This window comes from Muntiacus reevesi, chromosome 7 (assembly GCF_963930625.1).
Source record: "Muntiacus reevesi chromosome 7, mMunRee1.1, whole genome shotgun sequence".
Lineage (NCBI taxonomy): Eukaryota > Metazoa > Chordata > Mammalia > Artiodactyla > Cervidae > Muntiacus > Muntiacus reevesi.
In genome coordinates, this window is record NC_089255.1 from 18,778,795 (window position 1) to 18,802,148 (window position 23,354).

Below are 23,354 nucleotides of genomic sequence, written 5' to 3' on the forward strand. Positions count from 1 at the left end.
CCACTGTTAGACTCCCCTCAGGAAGGTTTTGGGGATGTGGCCTTAGTGTAATATGGACCGTGGCCAGAGAAAAAGGAGCTGAGCAAGCTGATGATTGGCCAGAACCAGTGCTTCTGTGGTTGGCTTACTGCTGTCCTGAACAGTGCCTTGGGGCTGAGGCCTACAAGCCAGTACTGCTTAGGGATTTTTGACTATAAAGCTCAACATTCAGAAAACTAAGATCATGGCATCTGGTCCCATCATTTCATGGCAAATAGATGGGGAAGCAGTGGAAACAGTGGCTGACTTAATTTTGGGGGGCTCCAAAATCACTGCAGATGGTGATTGCAGCCATGAAATTAAAAGACGCTTACTCCTTGGAAGGAAAGTTATGGCCAACCTAGACAGCGTGTTAAAAAGCAGAGACATTACTTTGTCAACAAAGCTCCTCAAGGCTATGGTTTTTCCAGTAGTCATGTATGGATGTGAGTTGGACTATAAAGAAAGCTGAGCGCCGAAGAAATGATGCTTTTGAACTGTGGTGTTGGAGAAGACTCTTGAGAGTCCCTGGAACTGCAAGGAGATCCAACCAGTCCATCCTAAAGGGGATCAGTCCTGGGTGTTCACTGGAAGGACTGATGTTGAAGCTGAAACTCCAATACTTTGGCCACCTGATGTGAAGATCTGACTCATCTGAAAAGATCCTGATGCTGGGAAAGATTGAGGGCAGGAGGAGAAGGGGATGACAGAGGATGATTGGATGGCATCACCAATTCAATGGACATGAGTTTGGGTAAACTCCGGGAGTTGGTGAACGACAGGGAGGCCTGTCGTGCTGTGGTTCATGGGGTCGCAAAGACTCGAACATGACTGAGCAACTGAACTGAACTGAGTCAGGGTTACTGGAGCATGAGCCAGTCAAGTGTTATATAGGTAATATATTTAATGTATTACATATATAGGTAATATATTATATATATGTATGTATGTATATATAATATTTCTGGAGGCACTGAGGTTACACTTGACATTATCACAGACAGGCCATTGTGGAAGCCATGAAGCTGACCAGGAGGGGAATGGGCCATATGTGACCTGTTGCTTAGAGAAACCACAAGGGTCAGATCCAGACTCAAGGACAAGGACTCGGCAAGATTCTTGATGATGGTTACTAGCTCACAGAGAGCAACCAGAAATCAAATCAAGTCGGTTTGAAAGGAACTGTGTAGAGACTTCTCACTTGACAGTCAGGGATCTGGGAAGACATAATCTCTAAGACAATGTTTAGGCCCAAACCCATGTCCAAAGTGGGCTGTCCTGATGGCTCAAGCAGTTAAAAAAATCTGTCTACAATGCAGGAGACACAGGTTTAATCCTGGGGTCAAGAAGATTCCCTGGAGGAGGAAATGACAACCCACTCCCGTGTTCTTACCTGGGAAATCCCATGGACAGAGGAGCCTGGTGGGCTACAGTCCATGGGGTCACAAAAGTGTAGGACACGACTGAGCAACTGAACATGCACACACATGCACTATGTCCAGAGGGAGGAGGGATGCTTCAGTTCCAGAAGGGGCATCTTCTTGAGGATGTCCATAAAGGACAATGGATAAAGAAGATACTTTCCAGTAAGAAAGGACCTAGAGTAAGTAGTTTCATCGACCAAGAAACTCACTCCACTGTCCAGAAGGATGGATCTGCTATATGCTATGAATTAGTGACCATTGTTTCCTCTTCTAGTCCAAATTGAATTTTTCTTTTTAGTGGTTATCCTATTTACCTCTACTATTTCATATTGGTTATGCAGAGGTAGCTACATTTATCTTTAAGCCATAGATTGCAAAATCACAAGGCATTATATCCAGACCTAATCAATAACTGCACATCACAAAGGGACGCTGCACTGAGGGTTCAATGAAGCAACTGGGCATGATTTGGTTTTGCCTCCCATTGAGAAGTGGGGGAGTGCAGCTTTTTGTTAGGTCTAAGAATGTTGTATCGTTAGGCAGACATATTTTTGACATTGTATGTTTGTCAAGAAGAGTATATAGGTGGATTTTGGAATATTGTGGATGCACCTTGCTTATCTGCCCATCTTCTCTTCTTCTGAAGAGTCATTTCACCCTTCCACACAGTCCTTGGTGAGGTTATGTGAGTCAATTATGGTGGCTTACTCTTCCACCCTAGATGTGGGCACATGTCTATTCTGGCCAAAGTTCTCCCAAGGTCTTTAGAGCTAGAACTGGTGAGGCCACCAAATAGAAGGAAGCAGAGTCAAGAGATGGAGACGTCATCATTGAATCCCCAAATCCAGATCCAGCCCAGATCCAGCCATACCTAAAGGCAGGTACATCCTTTGATTTATCAGTTTTGTAAGCCAACTTATTTCTTGTTGGCTTGCTTGAGTTGGGTTTCTGACACTTGCTACTGAAAGTGTTTGGACTTACACATGCACACACAACAGAGAAACAAACACGTAGTTATTTAAACTCATTAGACATTATATAAGTCTTCCATGAGCTTAGAGGGATCAGCAAGTTTTTTTAACTAAAGCAGAGGTCTCCAACCTCTGGGATCTAATGCCTCATGATCTGAGGTGAAGTTGATGTAATAATAACAGAAATAAAGTACACAATAAATGTAATGCTCTTGGATCATCCCGAAACCATCCCTCCTCTATCTGTGGGGAAATTATCTTCTGTGAAACCAGTCCCTGGTGCCAGAACAGGCTGGGGAGCACTGGCTTAGACCATGCCTGTGCTCCAGCTCCTAACACAGTGCTTAGCACCCAGCAGTGAGGGGCTTCCATGCCTCCATGTGAATAGCTGTTTGTATGTGCAGATGTTACATATTCCCCTCTGTGTCCAGGGTGCTTAGTCTGTGTGTTAGTATTGTGCTGGTGTACAGACGCCCTTGACACTAGCTCCTCTCTCAGCTGGAAGTTACTTGTTGGTACATATGGCACCTTACCTGGTAACATTAGTTTTCATCCCATTCCCTCCAAAAACGAGTCAAAGACAAATGAACAGGTGGGAACACGTTTTCTTAGAAACTCTTATGAAGGAGGAACTCTCCCCCCGCCATGTCCTTCATTGTCTGATGTGACATCAGATTAGAGGCCTCCAGCCTCAGTAATGTCTGGGGACCAGAGTGCCCACCACACAGCTGGGGCCCCAGACTAGTCTGATCCAGGTGTGTGGGGTGGAGCAAAGATTATCCTCCTAGGAACAGTATGTGCAAGGCCCTGTGGGCCAGGAAAGGCTGACCAAGGCAAGGTGAGTCATGGTGTTCTAAGCCGAAACTTTTGCCCATCTCACAGAAGCAGGCAGGAAGCACCACCATCGATCAGCTTTATATGGCACCCACTGGATACACAGACAGACACAGACAGACAGACAGAGCACACACCACTTCTAAGCTGAACACTGCTCACCATCTAGAAGCACCTCGGATAAGCACATGTGAGACACTCTTGCATAGGAAAGATGTAGTTTTTAAAGGAATGAAGAAGTATTTTGGCAAAACATCTACTTCCCTCCCAGGTCCTGGGTAAAGAGGGACCTCTAAATTCTGAAGCTTCTACAATATTGAAAATTATCCCCTTCTCTCAGTGGCAGTATATACAGAAGCAAATCTTCCAAGTCTGTTGTCACAGCCCTCTATGTATATCCTGAATCTACTTTACAGGTGGGTAGACTTAGACTTAGAGACGGAAGGTGGTCTGGAGCAAGGGGACACTGGGGCTGGCTCAAGGTGAGGGGAAACAGGAGGTGTCTCAGCTCAGCCCAAGGCAGGGCCTCTGTCTATCTGGACAGGGAAGGGAAAGACTGGGGTGGTCCAAACTCCCTTTCATCCTAACTGGGGAAGCAGAGGTTCCACGGGAAAGGCTGTCAAGGAGGAAAGGCAGGTTCCCACTCCTGCTGGCTTAAGAGGCCTTTCAGGGTGGCAAGGACCAGGGCAGGCCAGAGCTCCTTGTCAAGGCTTGTTCAAGGATGCTCTCTGAGTTTGGGGGCTGTGGGCTCACTGCCTTCCATAACTCTCTTGTTACCTGCTTAGGAGTACAGACCTCAAGTCCTTAGTTATTTTAAAAGGTATTGGGGTGGGGTTGGGAGGTTAAGAGGGAATGAGACACAGAATAAACTTTCCACAGCCTTCCTCTGCCTAGGCTGGGGCCTTCAAGGGTCTTCTTCACCCTGTCTCCTAGGGATATTTAAAGGCAGCTTTTATTAGACTCTATACTGTTTCTTTTGTTTCTCTTGATTTTTTTTTTGTTTTTTTTCTTTGTTTTAATTTTTATATATATATATATATTCTTAAAAAAGCAATAGTCCTTTGGTCCCTAAACTCTAAGGAATGATATGATTTTGAAAGAAGTAGATCTGGGCTTCCTTTTGGAGAAGCCCTTGGCACCCCCTAGGCCATCTGCTGGTTCCCCTCCCTAGACAGTCACTCCTCAGCCAGCCCCAGCTGCCTTGCCAGCCTGAGCTCTGCATCATAGGCACAGAACAACCCACTTGATGAAAACAATCCTTAAAGCGGCCTGAGCCCAGGTGTTGGCCTAGGGTCCACCTCCATCTGTGGCTGCTCCTTCAGGAAGGGCTGCTCAAGCATTATGTGCTTCTCTTTTCCTTTCTTCTCACTCTTCGGTTTCCCATGTTGGGTATTAATTGATAAGAAGAGAGAAAGGAGAAAAAGAAAAATGTCACTCTGGAGAGCAAGACAACTTGCCCCATCCGTGACATCTCAGGTGAGAGGCTGGACCTCAGGGTTCCCCCCTGGAGCCAGACTCCGGATTCTGGGCAGATCACCATGGCCCTGCACCCCCTCCTGAGGGCTCCCTGGAGGATAGTTCAAGTGAAGGAGGCTCTTGTGAACCTTCTGAGACAGCAAATCTCTGAAAGTCACAGGCAGCTGGGCATGCCAGAAATCTAAGAGAGCTTGTCATCTTCCTCCCCATCGCCGCCAGGCCCCGTAAATCTTCAGGGCATTTGCTTCTCTGCTCATCTGCATGTTCACTGCCTTCATCCCAGCCCTGACATCCTGTCCTTCCTTTGCTTAAATTCTTCAGTGATTCTCTACCACCTTCAGGATAAATTCCGAACTCGTGGTCTTTAAGACCCTTCATGAGCTGACACAAACCTACTTTTCTAGTCTCACTCTCCACCCCTCTGCCCTCCCTACACAGGTCCCCATGACTATCTCTGGCATGGAATAAGCTCATTGGATCTTACTGTAATCATCTCTCCCAGGCTGTGGGGAAAGAAATGATGTCAAGTTTATCTCAGTTCATATATGGAAGGAAAAAACAGCCCCAAACTGAGGATTCCTCCTAACTCCTGGCTCTTCTCACCCAGATTTTTTCAGACATGGATGCCCTCAACATCCCAAAAGGATTAGCAAAGCTGACAGTGCCTCTATCACTCAGGACGCATCTGCCTGGGGTCCACGAACGACTCACCTTTCGTGGTTGGTCAGTAAGAGCAGATCAGTAAGGCCGGTTAGCATCCTTGGGCCTCTTCAGCTGAACCTTGAGCCTCTTCATGCCAATCTGAAAGCCATTCATGGCCTGAATAGCTGTCTGGGCACTGGTTGGATTGTCAAAGCTAACAAACCCTGGAGGGTATGTGCAGAGAGGTTAGCTGGGAACTCTGCCCAGCCTCTTCCCTAACCCCACTTAGGCCAATTCCATCAATCAAATACTCCTCCACCCTTCAGTGTTTGCATGTGTGTGTACACACACACACACACACACACACACACACACGGACACAGGTTCATACAGACGTGGTCAAGTGGCCTGTGTTTCCTGTGATTCTTAGAAAGACAGGAGGTAATTCTGAGTGCATGTGTTGGGTGGCGGGTGTTTCTCTGTTTTTTCCTGGCATGGAAAAAGCTCTCTCCCTCCACAGCTCCCATTCTGATCCTCTGAATTGCAGTTGCAGTTGGAGGGGATCTCTGACTCCAGACCATCCCCTCATCCACTTGCTGTGGCCAAATTCTGAAGCCTTCAACCTGGTTGAAGATCTACCAGACACCTGACCGTCCCAGGTGAACCTGACATAGACTTGTTCCTGGTCTGGGACCCTGCTGAGTGCTATACACTCAGTTTCTAGGAATCATTGACTTCTGGAAGCGCAAACTTAGGGTTTGTAGGGAGCCTTGTAATTAGGAGAGGGAAAGGTCCACGGATGGGGCTCAACTCACCAAAACACTTGCTCTGGTTTGTGGCACGATCCACAAAGACTTTGGCAGAGACAACGGCTCCAAAGGGCAGGAATGTCTGGATGAGTTCTGCATCACCAAACTCCTGAGGCAGGTGATAGATGAAGAGGTTACAGCCTTCCGGGCCTGGAGGAACAGCGGCAGGCTGGTTCGGGGAGGAGTCCTAAGTCCAGCCCCACCAGGCCCTGATCTCCAGACCCCTGTCCCTCACCTTCTCTTTGCTGCTGGGGCAAGGCTGAAGGCTGCTGGGGAAAAGTTGTGCTCACTGGGGCATAGGCCGATGGATAGGCTGCTGGAGACAGAGGTGGGAGCGGGCAGTGACCCCCCAGGAGCCATCCCCCAAGCAGGACCCCATCTGCCTGGCCACTTTTGACCAACTCAGCCAGTCCACCCCTGGAAAGGTCGTTCTGGGTCCAAGGGTGAGGGAATGGAGGGTCGACTCCTCAGAACAGAGCCTAACCTCCCCCCCACCCCGCCCCCCACAAATCTCCCCGTTACTTTCTGGGGCCCTTCAAACCTCCCAGGCCGCGTAGCGCCAAGTGAAACCTGCGTAGTGGTGCATCCCAGCGTAGGCCTGCTGCAGGGGGTCAGCCACGCCGGGACTCTGGGCTGGGAAGAGAGGGGCGCAAGGCCCAAAATGAAGGTGGGCTGATGGGCAGGGCCAGGTGAGAATTCAGGGAGTGTGGAGGGAGGCGATGAGAGGCAGAAGGAAGGAGTCTCTTCTTAGGGAGGCCAGGCCTTGCCACCACCATCCCCCAGCCCCCACTCCCCGCTCCCCACTCCATTTGGGGGGAGATTTGGGCGGAGTGGGGGGCCCACCTGGGTAAGGAGAGAGGCCGTTATTGTAGAGACTGTCCGAGCCTGGTTGCCCGTTGGTCTGGGGAGTCAGGGGACCGAATCCATTGACGCCGATGGGCGCCGGGAGACCCGGAAGCGTGCCCGGGCCACCGCCAGGAGGGGAGTTGGCTGCAGGTGGCGAGGAGGTGGGAAAGTCGGGTCACCGCCCCACGCTCGCTCCGCCCTGGCCCCAGCCCCGCCCCGGCCCCGCCCGGCCCCGCCCCCTGCGCGCAGTACCTGCCGCGGGCAAGAGCGGCGCTGCTACCAGGCTGAAGGCCGCCACGTGCTGCATCTGTGCAGCCACTGCCGCCACTGGGCCGAGGCCCGGGCCCTGCGCCGCCGCCAGCAGGGCCGCCTGGTGCTGCAGGATCTTTGGGAGGGAAGAAGGGCAAGTGTGGAGGACCCAGTGGCGGGCAGCTGCTCGGGCTCCCTAGCCCCCGCCGGCTCGCTCGCTGCGCCGGGTGTACTCCAGGACTAGGCACCTACCGCGGTGGTATAGGCTCCGCAGGCCCCGAGCGGCAGCGGCGCCGGGTGGAAGGCACCCAGCTGGCCCGCCATTTGCTGCATCCGCCGCAGTGCGCGCTCGCGGTCCGTGTCTGCCAGCTTGACCACGAGGCTGGACGAGGCGCCCTGGGTAAGACAGAGGAGGCTGTAAGGACCGGTCTAACCCCCAGCTCCAGCTCTGGGCCCAGTGCCTTGCTCATTATTAGGCCATTTCCCCGGATTTGTGGGGAGAAGCAGCCAGTCCCCACCCCACTGGCCTCGCCCTGGCCCCAGCGCCCGCCCTCACCGCCATTGTCCGGCTGCCGTGCAGACTCTGGATGGCTGCCTGAGCTTCCCCTTGACTCCCGAACTTCACAAAGGCACAGCCTGGGGCAGGATAGAGGTGGCTCAGGTCACAGAGGCCAAAGGGTCCTGTGGTCCAGAGTGAGGCAGGGGTCATCAGGAAATCCAGGGGTCAGCTCAAGTCACCTTTACTAGTGCCGTCAGGGCTCCGCAAGACGGTGCACTCCTCGATGTGGCCGAAGGGCTGGAACAGGCGTCTGACGTCCTCCTCGCCCTGCTGCTTGCCCAGCATACCCACAAACAGCTTTCTGTCCTCTGGGGACAAATCGGGGAGTCACATGGGAACCCTAAGTCCTCTTGGACTCTGCAGAGGAACAGAGGCGCCCAGGAAGGGAGCTAACCACGGCCTAGCTCTGGGAAGAGGAGGAGGAAATGAGAAGGCCCTACTCATTGGGCCCACAAGGTTGGGTTTCTTTGAGGGGCAGGATGACCTTCAGATGGATCTGGAGGAAAGGAACCCGGGATTTCCATCAGGAAAACTCGAATCCTGGAAAAACTCTGACTCATGACTGCTCTTGTGGGAAGTGAGTCAGTCCATAGTTTTTGTTTGGATAAAGCCCTACATGCATCATTTTATGTTTGCCCTTTATGTTCTTAGAGTTTGGGAAATGCTGTTTTGGACCATTTCAGCCCTATTAAAGGAGGGAGTCCTAGAGGAGTCCTAGTATTCATACTGGGTCTGGAGAAGATAAGTACACCCTAAGGAGAAGCCTGCTGGCAATGACTGGAATCAAGGAAAATTCTGGATCAAAAAACAAAACAAAAAAACAGCACAGAAACAGTTGTCTCATTGTACTGCTGCATCCCCAGACTCTTGAGCACTGGAATGATGAACCCCCACCGCCAGCTCCAAACTCAACCTAGGTGCCCCTCCCAAAGGCCTAGCTTGGGTTCCTAATCCTCCAACATTGGCATTTCCCCCACTACACTTCCTGAACCCGTGACCCCTTTCCTTACCTCCCTTACTTCTCACTGAGCCCACAAGGCCCTCCCTGAGCCCTGCTGCCTCCTCCCTGACTTCCAGTTTTCCTGCCTTGATCTCTCCCCAGGTGTTCATGCTATGGGAGAACAATTTCTGCCTGCAGATCCAATAGCCACCTGAGAATCCTCCTCTGTGTCCCTGCTTCCTATGGGAGTGATAGAGATGCCAGGAGAGGGGATGCAGGCTGGGTCTGTGCCCTTGAAGAAAGCTGCAGAACTGGAGCTGGCAGGACTTAGATGCACATCCAGCAAGAGCACTATCCAGGAGTCCAGCTCACAGGTCCTGCTGGCAAAGCCCCTCTCATTTTTGCACCCGGGTAAGTCTGAATTTGAGAGAGGGCTTCATCAGGGTGATACAAGTTGGAAGAGAAGGACTGGGTGGGAATATGGCTTCAGGCTCCACTACTTTGAGATCCTGGAGCCCAAGAAAATCCATCCCAAACTCCTTTTCTCTCTGACCAGTTTGGCTAGGCTGTTGGGATCCTTGGATCCTGAGTGCAGAGGAAACAAGGCTGATGAAGGGTGTAGGCTGAAGCGTGGGGAATCTCCAACAAGGAGATTACGTGTGTGTCCATATTCATCTGGATGGTGTGGGGTTCAGCCGAGGCGGCCCTGAATGCCATGGTATCTGTCATCGGCCTGTCAATGCTGTGTCTGTATGAAAGGCAAGGGCTGCAGTTTATACGGGACACAATATGTTTCAGCAGAACCCTTCCCTCTGTCCAGAGGGTTGCTGCCCAGAAATCCTGATGGGGAAGGGATAGATAATGTACTTGTGGCCAGAATTCGAGTGGAGGTACCAACCTTTTGTGGTAAGAATACAAACCAGTTGGGTGTACTTCATTCCTGGGTGTGTTAGCCACAGAAGAGTGCCCTTGGAATGGATCACTGATTTCCTAACCTTTTAAAAAAGCTGTGAAATCCATCATTCTAACAAAAAGATTAGGATGAAGCTCAAAATACAAGAGAAAAGTAGAACTGTTTGGTATAAAGCCAGAAAAAAGGGAGGAGGGCTGGAGTTTCTCTTGCTTCATTTTCCCTTGGTTCTCCCTAGAAAGGGCTCCAAGGAAAGTCCTTTGTAAACCACTGTCTTTTAAGACAGAACATACAGTTCCACATGGTATATGAAGAGAGATCTGAGATCATTCTGTTCAGGAACCTGAGAAGACAGGAATGGTCTTTCTTGATTCTGTTGACTAATCTGATGGTGGTTTTGCCTTGACATTGGAAGACAGGCCCTATTTGGTCAAGGAATCAAACCCTCTGAGATTGTTATTGTTCTGAACTATGAAATTAATGCATCTACAAGAGGCCCAGGAGGGGCTGGAGAAGATCCTGGGGTTTTCAGAGTCCCACGGCTTCATAATGTCCTAACTTGCAGTGCAGTTGTGACATGGGGTAGCATCTGCAAGATGATGATAGCACCCAGGTAAACTGTCATGCCTCATGAAACAGCATCCAGGTAGCCCTAGGTAGGGAGAAAGATGTCATGGCTGAGAAGGCACCCCCAGGACAGAAAAGAGGTTTGTGTGGACAGTGGTCCAATCCCATCTGCTCTTCCTCCTGTTGCTCTTTTCTGATGATGGTGATCAGTTAGAACTCATGTTAAAGACCATGAAATTCTCTGATTCTTCTTTTCCAATGAGAGTATTTAAAAATTTCCATTTCCATGACAGGACTCTGATCCTATGGTTCTGAGCTACTGGGCTGTACAGAATTTGAAATTGAAATGAGTTTGGGCCATGGGCTGGGCTCTATGCTGCTCATTGCACAGGTATCACCTTAAATCCTAGTGTCCTCTTTGCCCCTTTATAGGAACCTTGATAGTGTTGAGAGGAGGATGATCTGGGTCACAGTGTATATTAGCATCAGATGATCTGGAAATGGTGGGGTAAGTTTCTTAAGAGATCTGGTCAAAGAGAATTACAGGCTGACCCCCTGAGAGTAGCCCCCAAATGCACATCCCTGAAGATTTGAGGGCTGAGGCATGCTCCCGGAGAGAAGGTGATGACAGGACTTAGCCCAGAAAATTCAGTACCCTCTAGGTTGAACTATACCAGTTTGGTAAAAAAGAGGATTCTATAAGAGGTAGGTCGGAAATGTCTGAATAAAAGCATTCCATGAGTGGTGGGCAGATCTGTAGAAAGATGGAAATATTGGACAGGGAGGCTTAACTTTCCTAGAGTGGACGGAATTAGAAGATAGCATCAGTGTGGAGTTGAGACATAGTTGGAAAGAGACACAGTTGAATAGTGTAACGGCCTTTTCATGATGCAACCAATGTGTGCTCCTTGCTTTTCTATCAATGCTTTTTTGAACCAAACCAAGCTGTTCGGACCCTAGAGTTTCATCTCCATAAAGCTACCTTGTGCAGCTGGTCATACGGTGATTCTAATGTAGCAAATGATGGGGTTGAAAGCCCAGAGTTAGAGTCAGTTCCTCTGTATTCTTCAGGGAGGATATCAAGACACTGCTCTAGAAAGAGGGCTCTGCCTCAAGTTGACCCAAAGGAATTCTTGAGGTGCCCAAGTTTCTGGCTTCTAGGCCCCTCACAGCCAGCCACTCACTTCCATGTTGGTGAGATATCATGATTGTAGAAACAGTGCAGGGACAAAGTTTCAACATTGAGGTACCAACCACCAAATGCATCCTAAAATTACCAGTCCAACTTTCCATCCAACTACCAAATCAGGAGATCCTGCTGATGGCAGCCTTTGATGCGCTGATGATCTTAGTAATGATTGCAGCATAATGACCTAGCCAAGGAAGACTAGGAAATGAGTGAAGGAAATATCCAGGGGAAACAAAGTCTTCTGATCAGATCTAATGAGTATCAGGGAGGGCATTAAGTCCAAAAGAAAACTGTTAGAACTAAGAAACAAATTCAGCAAAGTTCCATTATAAAAAAATCAAAAAAATAATCAGGGCTTCCCTGGTGGCTCAGTGGTGAAGAATACGCATACCAGTGCTTGAAACACAAGTTCTTTCCTGGCCCAGGAAGATCCCACATGCCACGGAGCAACTAAGCCCATGTGCCCCAACTGCTCCACAACTACTGAGCCTGCGCTGTAGAACCCAGGAGCTGCAACTAATGAGCCGATGTGCCGAAACTACTGAAGCCCACACACCCGAGAGCCTGTCCTCTGCAACAAGCGAAGCCACTGCAATGAGAAGCCCACACACCACGACTAGAGGGTAGCCCCCGTTCACTGCAACTAGAGAATAGCCTGGGCAGCAGTGAAGACAGCCAAACATAAATAAAATTTAAAAAAAAAATCACTTGTGCTTCTATACACTAGCAATGAGCAATCTGAAAACAAAATTAAGAAAACGATTCCACTTAGCATCAAAACAAATAAAATACTTAGGAATAAATTTAAACAAAGATGCAAGAACTTGTACCCTGAAAACTATAAAACACTGCTGAAGGAAATTGGGAAGGCACAAACTGAAGGAAATTGGAGGACATCTTTTGTTTGAGAATTGAAAGACTTAATATTGTTAGATGTAAGTATTACCCAAAGCATTCTGCAGATTTAGTGCAATCCCTATCAAAATTCCTATGGCATTTTTTTTTAAGAAATAGAAAAATCGATCCTAAAATTTATATGGAATCTCAAAATACCATGAATAGCCAAATAATCTGGGGAGGAAAAAGAATGTTGGAGGTCTCAGAATACCTGATTTCAAAACTCATTACAAAACTACAGTAATCAAAGTATGGTACTGGCATAAAGAGAGACATATAGACCAGTGGAGAGGAATAGAGAGGTCAGAAATAAGCCCTCACATACATGGTCAAATGATTTTTGACTAGAGTTCCAGTCTTTTCAACAAATGGTGCTGAGAAAACTGGACATCTACATATAAAGGAATGAAGTTGGACCCTTATCTTGCACTGTATACAAAAATTAAATGAAAATGAATCAAAGAGATGAACATAAAGGCTAAAACGATTAAACTCCTGGAAGAAACAGGGGGAAACCTTCATGACCTTGCATTTGGCAATGATTTCTTGAATATAACACCAAAAGCACAGGCAACAAAAACAAGAATAGAAATTTTGGACTATGTCAAATTTTAAACACTCCATCAAAAGACACAGGGTGAAGAAGCAACCTACAGAATGAGAGAAAATATTTGCAAACCATATATCTGGTAAGAGTTTAAGATCCAGAATTTACAAAGAGTTCCCATGATTCAATGATAACAAAATAATTCAGTTTAAAAAATGAGCAAAAGATCTGAGTAGACATTTCTTCAAAGAAGATATACAATGGCTAGCAAGTATGTGAAAAGATGCCCAACACCACTAATAGTTAGGAAAGTGCAAATCAAAACCACAATGAGGTATCAACTCACACCCATTAGGATAACTGTTATTTAAAAAAAGCAAAAAAAAAAAGGAAGAAGATACATGTTGGCAAGGATGTGGAGAAATTGGGACCCTGGTGCACTATTGTTTACATATGTGCACTAATGTAAAATGGTCCAGCCATTATGGAAAACAATGTGGCAATTCCTCAAAAAATTAAAAAATAGAATTACCATACTACCTAGCAATACCAGTTCTGGGTATATGCCCAAAAAATTGAAAGCAGAGTCTCAAAGAGGTATTTATACACTCATGTTCGCTGTAGCATTATCCACAATGGTCAAAAAGTAGAAGCAACTCAAATGTCTATCAACCAATGAATGGATAAGCAAAATGTGGTGGAATGGAATATTATTCAGTTTTTTAAAGGAAAGGGATTCGGATACATGCTGCAACATGGATGAGAACTGAAGACTCTAGGTGATATAAGCCAGTCACAGAAAGACAAATACTGTATGATTTCACTTATGTGAGGTATCTAGATTAGTAAAAATCATAGAAACAGAAAGTAGAATTGTGGTTGCCAGGGGCTAGAGGGAGGGAGAAATGGAACTTGATGTTTGATGGGAACAGAGTCTGAGTTTTATACGACGAAAAAGTTCTGGACTTTGCACAGCAATGTGAATGTTGCTAACAGTACTGAATTATATTCTTAACAGTGGTAGAAAGAATAAAGATTATGTTATGTCTGTTTTACCCCCACTTAAAAAAAATACAGTGAGGGAGGAGGCCTGAAAAACAGGGACTTAGAACAAGAAAGAACAGAGACTCCACTGTTTCTTCATCCTGATTCAAGAGAGCCAGAAGGCAAGTAAGAAAGCCTGGGCTTTCAGGTTCCCGTAAGAGAGAAGGTCTCGGCCTCCGGAGATGCATTTTTCTCTTCCAGAGTAAATGAATAGTATGGAACTTGGCTGCAGAATTTATGGGAACTGGCATACATTAAACTATGTATATTTGTATAAACATATACATAGGGCTGGCATACATTTAAAGGCTATTGTGGGATGTCCCTGGTGGCTCAGTGGTAAAGAATCCGCCTACCAATGCAGGAGACACAGGTTTCATCCCTGGTCAGGGAAGATTGCCACATGCTGCAGAGCAACTAAGCCCTCAACTACTGAGCCTGTGCCCTCTAGAACCTGTGCTCCACAACAAGAGAAGGTACCGAAATGAGCACCCTGTGCCCTAGAGAGTGGCCCTCACTTGCTGCAACTACAGAAAAGCAATGAAGACTCAGCACAACCAAAAATAAATTAATAAATCCAAAAAAATTTGTAAAAGGCTGTGCCTTCCAATGAAGGGGGATGTGGGTTCAATCCCACATGCTGCGGGGTGTAGCCAAAAAAGTTTTTTAACATGCTGCTGTAGTGGAGTCCATGAAGACTTGGATTACTCCAAGTGTCAGCAATGCTACCAGAGATGGCCATGGAAGAAGAAGACCCCAGAATTAAGTTCATGAGATGGGTCTGTGACCTCTAGAGCATGGTTATACAAAGTCTTATGATCATTCAGATTCATAAGGAGCTGTTTGGTCTCAGAACAAATGGGTAGTTTCAAGAACAATGATGTTGTAGGTAATGTTATAGTGGAAAGAAGACAGAACATCTCTGCATCTTTCCAAGCTATTATGAAAAAGGTTTTATAAATTTGCTTTAAACATTTTTTCAATGAAAACAATTCTACTTCTATTCAGGCTTTCCCCTACTGTGCTAACAATCTGATTTCTACAACACTGGCTGGAAGTGAAAATAAAACAGACCCACAATAGAAGTTATAAAAAAATAAAGTAAAATGTAGGTTATTTCAAACACAATCCTCATGTCTATTGATTAAAAATAATAGTAATACTCCTCTGTTGCGTTGGTTTCAAAATTCAAGAGATAGAATGTGAAGTGATTATTTTTTTTTGAAAAAGCTCATGCCTGTGCACATAGTAGAATACTCCTGTACGGCAAAGGGAAAATGGAAGTCTTTGGGCCAAAGAAGCAAGCTTGATAGGTTTGGTTAGGCTGTCACGGTGCTGGTCCACTTTCAAAAATAGAATTAGCTGCCAACATTTAATATATTAAAGGGGAAATTTTTAATTAAACCATTACAATTTCAACCATTTAGGGTTACTTACCTGGCTCCTGTAGCATTTGCATTAGCTAATAATCTCTTCCAGAAAAAAATGACAAAGTTTTGGAAGATTATATTTGCCTTGATACCCCTTAGATTATGTCTGCATTGATATCAGTGTTTTTGTCAGTTGTAAAAGTCATTAATCTTCTGTATACAAAGGATTTAATTTCAGGAATAATTTAAAAATATGCAAGCTCACAGGCTTACCTGTATCAGGGCAGGCATGATCATTAACTCTGAAGGTTTATAGAATGTTTGGGATCACAGAGATAAGATTTTAATGGGACAAGCTGTCCTACATTGGTATAAATGTTACGTTTCAAAATGAAATTCAATACCATTTTAAAAATTGCGTTTCTAAAACATTAATTTGTGCTAAAATTCAGCAGAGAGCTTCTGAAAAGATATACAATAGCATTGAAGAGAAGGAGCATATTTTGATTAGTATCTAACGGATCAGTTAGTAGTAAAATACTTCAGTTTCAGTTCAGTCACTTAATCGTGTCTGACTCTTTGCAACCCCATGGACTGCTGCATGAGGCTTCCCTGTCCATCACCAGCTCCCAAAGCTTGCTCAAACCCATGTCCATCCAACCATCTCATCCTCTGTCATCCCCTTCTCCTCCTGTCTTCAGTCTTTCCCAACATCAGGGTCTTTTCCAATGAGTCAGGGTCTTTTCCAATTTTACTGGAAAAGTAAGATATTTATAAAGACCCAACTGTTCTGCAAGATTTAGTACATATGCCTTCTCTCTCCCAAATGTGTATCAGGGAACATTTGGTGACTTTGAGTGGGAGCAGGAAGGAATTGAGAGATCTGGTCATCCAAAACTGCAAGAAGGATTATCCAAAGGCATCTATGCTTTGGATAATATGCTCCTTAAAAGCCATCACTTGTCAAGAAATATCTGTTATACATGACTACTAAAGGGCTTCCCTGGTGGCTCAGATGGTAAAGAATCCTCCTGCAATGCAGGAGACCTGAGTTTGACCTCTGGGTGGGGATGATTCCCTGGAGAAGGGAATGGCTACCCATGCCAGTATCCTTACCTGGAGAATCCCCATGGACAGAGGAGCCTGAAGGGCTACAGTCTATGGAGTCACAAAGAATTGGACATGATTGAGTTGCTAAAACTTTCACTATTTTTCTTTTTAAAATTATGAATCCTACTGCCAGGCAGACCTCTTTTCAGCTAAATTTGCTTTTCCTGCTCTCTTGAGCTGCTCAGAATCTGAACAGGTATAGAGGTGAAATGCCATATGTACAGAATTTGTTAGTGATATTACACCCGAAAAACTTGTACAAAAAAGGGGAGGAAAATGAGAAAACTCACATTGATGCCACTGCTAGGGGCCCAGATGACCAAGACATCTGGACCAAGCTAAGCAGAAGCATTATTGGTGTGGAGGTCTCCTTTGGGCAGTGGCCCTCATCCTGGTCAGATGTGTTAGACTCCAAGCAACAAGTGTGGCCCCAGTGTCCTGGATTCAGTTCCTGAACGAGACTCCAAGTTGCATCATGTTCTTCTGAGCCCTGCACAGGTGCTTCCCTCTGCGTGACGTCCTTGCTCCCTTGCTCCTTGTTTTTCTATTTGGCTACTTCTTGTTCATCCTGGAGGTCTCAGTTTAAATACTGTTACCTCTGGGAGCCCACCTTGACCTCTAGACTAAGTTAGATGCCCCATGTTTGTGTCCCCACAACCCCCAGGACTTCAAAAGCACTGATCACACTGATAATAGTTTCCTTTACTGTTTATATCCCCTTATAGCTCCAGAGCTCCGTGAGGCCAGGAGGCAGGTTTGCCTTGCATTCCTAATGTGGAGTAAGTTACTCAAAAGATATTGGTTGGATGGTTGAACAAACTACAATCCAACCTGTCTGCTTCTTAGCTTACTCAAATACTCTCAGGTGGCCTCTCAGCTGTAGGACTGTCTAGTGTTTGTGAGCAGGGCTGAGAAGATGGCCAACATTGGCCATGATGCCTAACAGTTTCCCAAGAAGCAGAAATTCTTGGGACAAGTGAACCAGAGGTTTGGTGTGCAGCCTGGAATTTCTCAAAAACCACTCTGGAAAGAATGAGATGGAAAAGGAGGATGTGTGATGAAGGGGGAGGAAGGAAGCTTGGAAATAGCTTCTCAAGACAAAGTGGGATGGTAGTATCTTGACCAGAAGCAGAGAATCAGAGATCAGGAAATCAGAGACCAGAATCAGAGATCATAGAGAGTCAGCAGATGTCAGGGAGGGCTACAGGCAGATATTTTGGAATGATTTAACACCCAAAGACAAGAAAGACACCAAGAACTGACACCAAAAGCTAGTATTGCTTTTCCAGCTTAGAAGCTGGCCATAAGGTGTCTGGTTGTCAAAAAGCACAGGCTCTCAAACCCTCTGTTCTTAAGGAGCTTTAGTTTTTTTCTGCACTATCAAGCAGTGCAGCTAAAAAAAAAAAATCACTTTTGAAGACTTTCCATGGTCCTCAACATAGAGTCAAATTTCTTAATATGGCCTGCAAAATCTGTCTGACCAGCCTCATCTTTTTCCTAAGGCAATGAAGGAATATGAGTGGCTCCAACCCAGAATGGACTGGGTTTTCTGTAATCAGAAGTATCTGGAAAAGGAGACTAACTCTAGCCTAGTTCTTCAAACAAATCTGGAAGCTCCACCTGTTAAAGCAGGAATGAGCTTTCTCCAGGGGCAAGGTGGCAAGAACTCCCTTCCTGTACGTGCAGCCTCTATCTCTTGCCTCTTCTGGATCTGGGGATGCTGGGACCCCATCCTTCCTCAGTCTGATCTGGAATGGCTGAGTTGTTTCTGGGGCTCAGCAATCTGGTCCCTCCCTACTTGTTCCCCTTATCTAAGGTGGGGGCGGGGGCTCTAGTAATAAAACATGGGTAAGCCTGACTTCAGGAGTGGGCCCACCATCCCCAACATGAATGATACCCTGAGATTTGTCAGGCAGGCAAGTTACCTCCTCGGCCCTCACTGGCAGCCGGCTTCACTTGGATAGGACGATTCATCTGAAAGACATCGGACCAACACACCCCATCAGCATGACCGCCTGGCCCTGGGGCCCCGGCTTCTCCACCCCTGGACTTCTCAGGATCTAAGCCCTCACCCCACCACTCTAAACCCCACCATTCTCACACAGGAATTATAGTTTTTCTCCAAGATTCCTCCCTTAAACACAGGACTTTAGAAGGTGCTGAAGCCTGAGGATTAGGCCATAGGAAGCTCAGGGCAAGTAGAGGAGGGAATGTGGAGGCTAAAGAGATTCTCCTGCCTTGGGCTCTGGGCACGGACCACATGAGGCCTGTCCCTCTGGCTCCTGGACTTCCTTTGGATGAGAAGAATTGGATAGCAGGGTAGAACTGATGCTGCAGACTTGTGTTTTGTGTCTAAGACTGAGGATATAATTTCTATGTGTCATTTAAACAGTCTGGGAATCAAGATTTAGTGTTGTCTATCCCCAGCCCTGCCGTTTAGTGGTTTGTATGACTTAGAGTAAGACATCCTCTCTCGGATTCAACTTCTCAAACGAGAAAAACCTCCCACAAGCTTCTATGTCACTATAGTCTACACTCACCCTCACAGTCCTCTCCCTGGGCACCCCCTACCCCTGAGGATGCTGGAGTTCTCCAGGGTACCATCCTCGGCCCCACTTACCCCACTCTTCCCTTTCATCCTGAAGAGTCTCATCCACACCCACAGCCTCTGCTCCTGTCCCCACAGGGATGACTCAGAGCTCTGCCTCTCCAGCCTGGACCTCCGACCTGAGCTTGAGCCCCTTGTGGCCAGCTGCTTGCTGGACACCCCGACTATAAAGTCCACTGGTACCTTCCACTGAACACACCCAAACCAGAGCTCATCTTTTTGCCCAGACCTGATCCTTCCAGTCACCCAAGCTGTAAACCTGGGAAGCAGCTTGACTCCTTCCTCCCTCCCCTCCCCCACCAACCAATTTCACCTTCTAATTCAGGGGTTCCCTGATCAGGGGTAGATATGAATCACCCGGGAACCATATCAGACTCTTAAGTTGGGGGAACTGTATCATTGGTAAATGCTCCCAGGTGATTTCGATATTCACCCCACCCACTCCCATCCCCCAACCACCCTGAGAGAATTCATGATTGAATCCCCATCTCACCTTCCTCTCATGGGTGTTGTGGGGATCACATGAGATAATGGGGACGCAAAAGGTCTTTGTAAACTGCCAGGAGCTGGGTGCGTAGGACGTGAGGAATTATTGTTGGGGGGCAGACAGCTGAGTGCTGGGAGGAATAAACCGCAGCCTTCCTGTTCGTGGAGGAAGGGGTACTGATGCCCATCTGGCCTGAGAAGGTGATGATCTGACCCCCTCCCCTCAGGAAATGCAATGCTTCTGCACCAATCAGGGGCCACCTCATCCTCTACCAGTATGCTTGTTGCCGAGACAACGGGCAGCTTCCTGTTACCATAGCCACAAGTGCTACCCAGTAACCATGGTAACGCCCTGGCAGTCACAGTTGAGCAATTTCCTTTGGATCAAATTTGGAGGAGGGGGAGTGGAGAGGGCTTTAAAAAAAAAAAAAAAGGAAAGGAAAACAAGCCAAGCCTGAACCAGCACAATCCCCCTCCCTCCCAGGACTCAGGTTCTATGCGCTGTGACACACCCACCCGCTGGGGGTGGAGCACCTGCAGTGGACCAGGTTGTGGGTGGGGGCCGAGACACCGACAGGACTCAGGCCACAGTCTAGAGGGGATGACAGATCAATCCAAGCAGATCAGGGCGAGCTGGACAGGTCTGGACTGGCCTGGACCAGGGGCCGGGAGGACAGGACCCCTCCCTGGACATGGCCACCTGTGACTGTGGAGGAGAGACCAAGAGACAGAGCCATGGAGAGCAGAGACACAGGGAGAGATGAAGAGACACAGGAAGACAGAAATGATAAGAGAGTGAGACGGACCTGCAAAGGGTCAAGGAAAGAAATACTGGTGGAGATGAAAAGGAATTGAGGGAATAGGGGTCAGGAAGGGAGCATAGGAGAGGGAGGGTGGAGTGTGGCAGAAGGGGAGAAGCCTGGGGTGGGGGGCAGTGAGGGTGAGCAAGACCATCATTATTTTATTAGTTCTTAAATAGATTCTAAGAATTTCTCTCTGGAGCCTAGAGTGATGAGCACATGTGACAGCAGTTTCCATGGCAGCTGCCTCCCCGGCTGGGTTTCTGGGGAGATGGAGCTCACTGGGGCTCTGGAGGATGTCCCTTCCCCCCTCCCCCACTGCAGCACTCTTTGATGGAGAGTGGGCATTAGGTGGTACATAAACATCCCATGTGGACCTGGCAGAGTCCAGCTCTCAGAAGTTGGGCACCTTGACTTCCCACCACTCAGCCATGTTGTCAGTATTCCTAGAACTCTGAAGAGCCCTGAGCTGGGCCCTTCAGGGGAGACAGCGATGACTCTGGGACCCTGTCCTTAAAGGGGAAAATAATGCCACCATTTCCCAAGAGCCCACTGTGTGCCAGGCCGTTCCTGGGGCACTTTATATACACTGTCTCTAAATTCCTTCCAAACACTCTACTAGAGAATGCCATTGTTCCCATGTTACAGATGAGAAACATGAGCCTGGGGGAAGCTAAATCACTTGTCCGAGATCACATGGTGGTTGAGCTGGGATTTGCCAAGGTCTGTCTGACACTGAAGTCCATGATTTTCCCTTGAGTTGCTCAACTCTGTTCTGAAGACATGAACACAAATGAGGCCCAGAGAGACCAGGAAGGGGAGGAGTGCAAGGTGAAGTGCTGTGGGAGAGGCTGAGTCCAGCTGGAGAGGCTGGCTCAGGGACGGCTTTGTGGAGCAGGCAGGGTTTGAGCTGGGTCTTGCAGCACGGGGGTCACTGGGCCATCATGGGAGGGCAGGGAGAGGCTGCACATTCCAGATGGCTGGGGCATGGAGACGGAGATGCAAGTCTGAAGGAGCAAGGGTTCTCAGGTTGGCGCCTGACATTGAGGGGGCTAGTGAGTGAACGTTGCTCAGTTGTGTCCAACTCTTTGTGACCCCATGGACTATACAGTCCATGGAATTCTCCAGGCCAGAATACTGGAGCGGGTAGCCTTTCCCTTCTTCAGGGCATCTTCGCAACCCAGGGATTGAACCCAGGTCTCCCACGTTGCAGGCGGATTCTTTACCAGCTGAGCCACTAGGGGGCTAGAGTAGTACAAATTTCTCCCAGTCAGATAGATGTGGATTTAGATTCTGGTTTCATCAGTACAATTTACTTAAAGGTCTCTGAGCCTCAGTAGCCACATTAGTCAAAGGGGACTCATGAAGGGGTGTGGTGAAAGTGACAACAGCTAGATCTTAGTAGATGCACCAGATGTAATATGTTTTTTGTTTGTTTTGTGTGTCTGTTTTAAATGGAAGGATATGAAATTGAAAAGTCGGAAGAAGCCAAATTGGGGCAGGTTGTGAAAACTATGATGAGGAAGTTTGTTGTATTTCAAGGGCAGCAGAGATCCAGGGAAGCAGGGGAAGAATCTGTCTTATGAAGGACCCCATGAGCTGTCATTATGCAGAGAAAGGATTGGAAAGGGAAAGATTAGAGGGAGGAAGATCAGTGATACAGGTAAGGGTTGAAGGTGACCTGGATCAGGGCAGAAGGAAATGGACAGATTCAAGAAATGTTGAGGAAGAATGAATTGGACTAAAGTTGTATTGGATATGGGGAATGAGGGAGAGGAGGAATTTCTGACTGACTTAGGTTTCTGGCTTAGGTGTTGGGGAAGTTGGTAGTTTGGCAGGTAGGAGGTGCAGGGGAGGAGCCCAAGATGGTGATGACTGAGTTGGGAAAAGGAATGCTCCCCTAGGCTCTGACCTTCAGTCTCCACTGGCAAGTGGTTGGGGAGGGCATCCGGGATTCGGGTATGTTGTCTGTGACTGAAGGAGATAGAGAGTTGCCCACATGAGTTACCTGGGCAACCCTACCCTGCCTTATTCCTTCCACAGCCAGGGGAGGGATGTGGGAGTGGGGTGAAGTACCCACGATTCCCCTTTGAAGAAAAGAAGGCATTGCCTCCTTGGCCAAGCACTTGTCGTGGGAGCTCAGGGGAGCTCTTGCCCTTGACTGATCACTTGTTCCCCAAAGTTTCCCAAATCCAGGCCTATGTCTGCTTCAGGACCTAGCCCTGGAGGGGAAGTCAAGGGAGAGTATGTCAGAAAAAGGAGAGAACAACCTACTCCAGGCCATGGAATGGAGAAGGTCAGCAGCAGCACAGACACATACTGGGTCCTGATCCTTCTGCCCCTGTGAGCAGCAAGGAAGGCCATACCTTACTCCTCTCTGCTTGACTTGCCTACAGTTCCTGCCTTTGGGCTCTGCATCGCCTTCTTCAGACTCTTCTGTCCTGATGCTAACTGTTCCCTCCACTCGGCACTCATGATGCCCTCAGCCCCTTCCCCTCACTGTGGGTAGAATGTTTATTGGAACCTCCCCAAAGAAGGGGCTCCTGGTGGGTCTTAGAGAGGTGTCATGGGTGCAAGAGAGAGTTGAGCAGATAAAAAGGAAACCAACGCTGTCAGCACTTTGTTCCACCTGACCCCCTTCCTCTAGTTCAGTCCACTCCCGAGTCCCATTCGTTCTAGGGTCTGTATGGTTTTTCTGAGTAGATCACAGGTCCATCCTCTCCTCTCCATCCTTGCCTCACCCCCAGCTCCAGGCCAGTGTCATATTCACCTGCACTCAAGCAACAGTGTCCAGAGGGTCACCTGCCTCCAGCAGTGCTTCCTCTCCACGCCAGCCTCACACCATAGCCAGAGTGATCTTTTGATACCAGCCCCTCACTCTTTCCTGCTCCAAATGCACCCACAGTTCCCCACTGTAAGCCTCCAATAAAGCCAAGTCCTAAGACTGGGAGCCCAAACATGTTAGTCCTGCCTCCCCTATGGTCCTGTACATGTGATCCTCTCCATTCAGTTGGAGCCTTAGCCATCTCCACTGGACATCTTCCCTGCCAGTTCTCAC

At 47.7% G+C, this 23,354-nt stretch overlaps 1 protein-coding gene across 1 annotated transcript in view; it reads right to left on the reverse strand.

Moving 5' to 3' along the window:
• Positions 1 to 4,236: 4,236 nt before the first annotated feature.
• The window catches only part of CELF6 (CUGBP Elav-like family member 6), a 28,048-nt gene continuing 8,930 nt past the window's right edge, over positions 4,237 to 23,354 (reverse strand). Inside the window, exons 3-13 of the mRNA XM_065942058.1 lie at positions 18,328 to 18,376; positions 8,008 to 8,136; positions 7,826 to 7,905; positions 7,522 to 7,665; positions 7,273 to 7,405; positions 7,018 to 7,164; positions 6,745 to 6,807; positions 6,410 to 6,490; positions 6,181 to 6,324; positions 5,435 to 5,589; positions 4,237 to 4,617 (exon numbers count right to left, since the gene is read on the reverse strand). Coding sequence (XP_065798130.1) covers positions 5,462 to 5,589; positions 6,181 to 6,324; positions 6,410 to 6,490; positions 6,745 to 6,807; positions 7,018 to 7,164; positions 7,273 to 7,405; positions 7,522 to 7,665; positions 7,826 to 7,905; positions 8,008 to 8,136; positions 18,328 to 18,376 — 1,098 coding nt within the window. The 3' untranslated portion in view covers positions 4,237 to 4,617; positions 5,435 to 5,461. The remainder of the gene's footprint in view (positions 4,618 to 5,434; positions 5,590 to 6,180; positions 6,325 to 6,409; positions 6,491 to 6,744; positions 6,808 to 7,017; positions 7,165 to 7,272; positions 7,406 to 7,521; positions 7,666 to 7,825; positions 7,906 to 8,007; positions 8,137 to 18,327; positions 18,377 to 23,354) is intronic.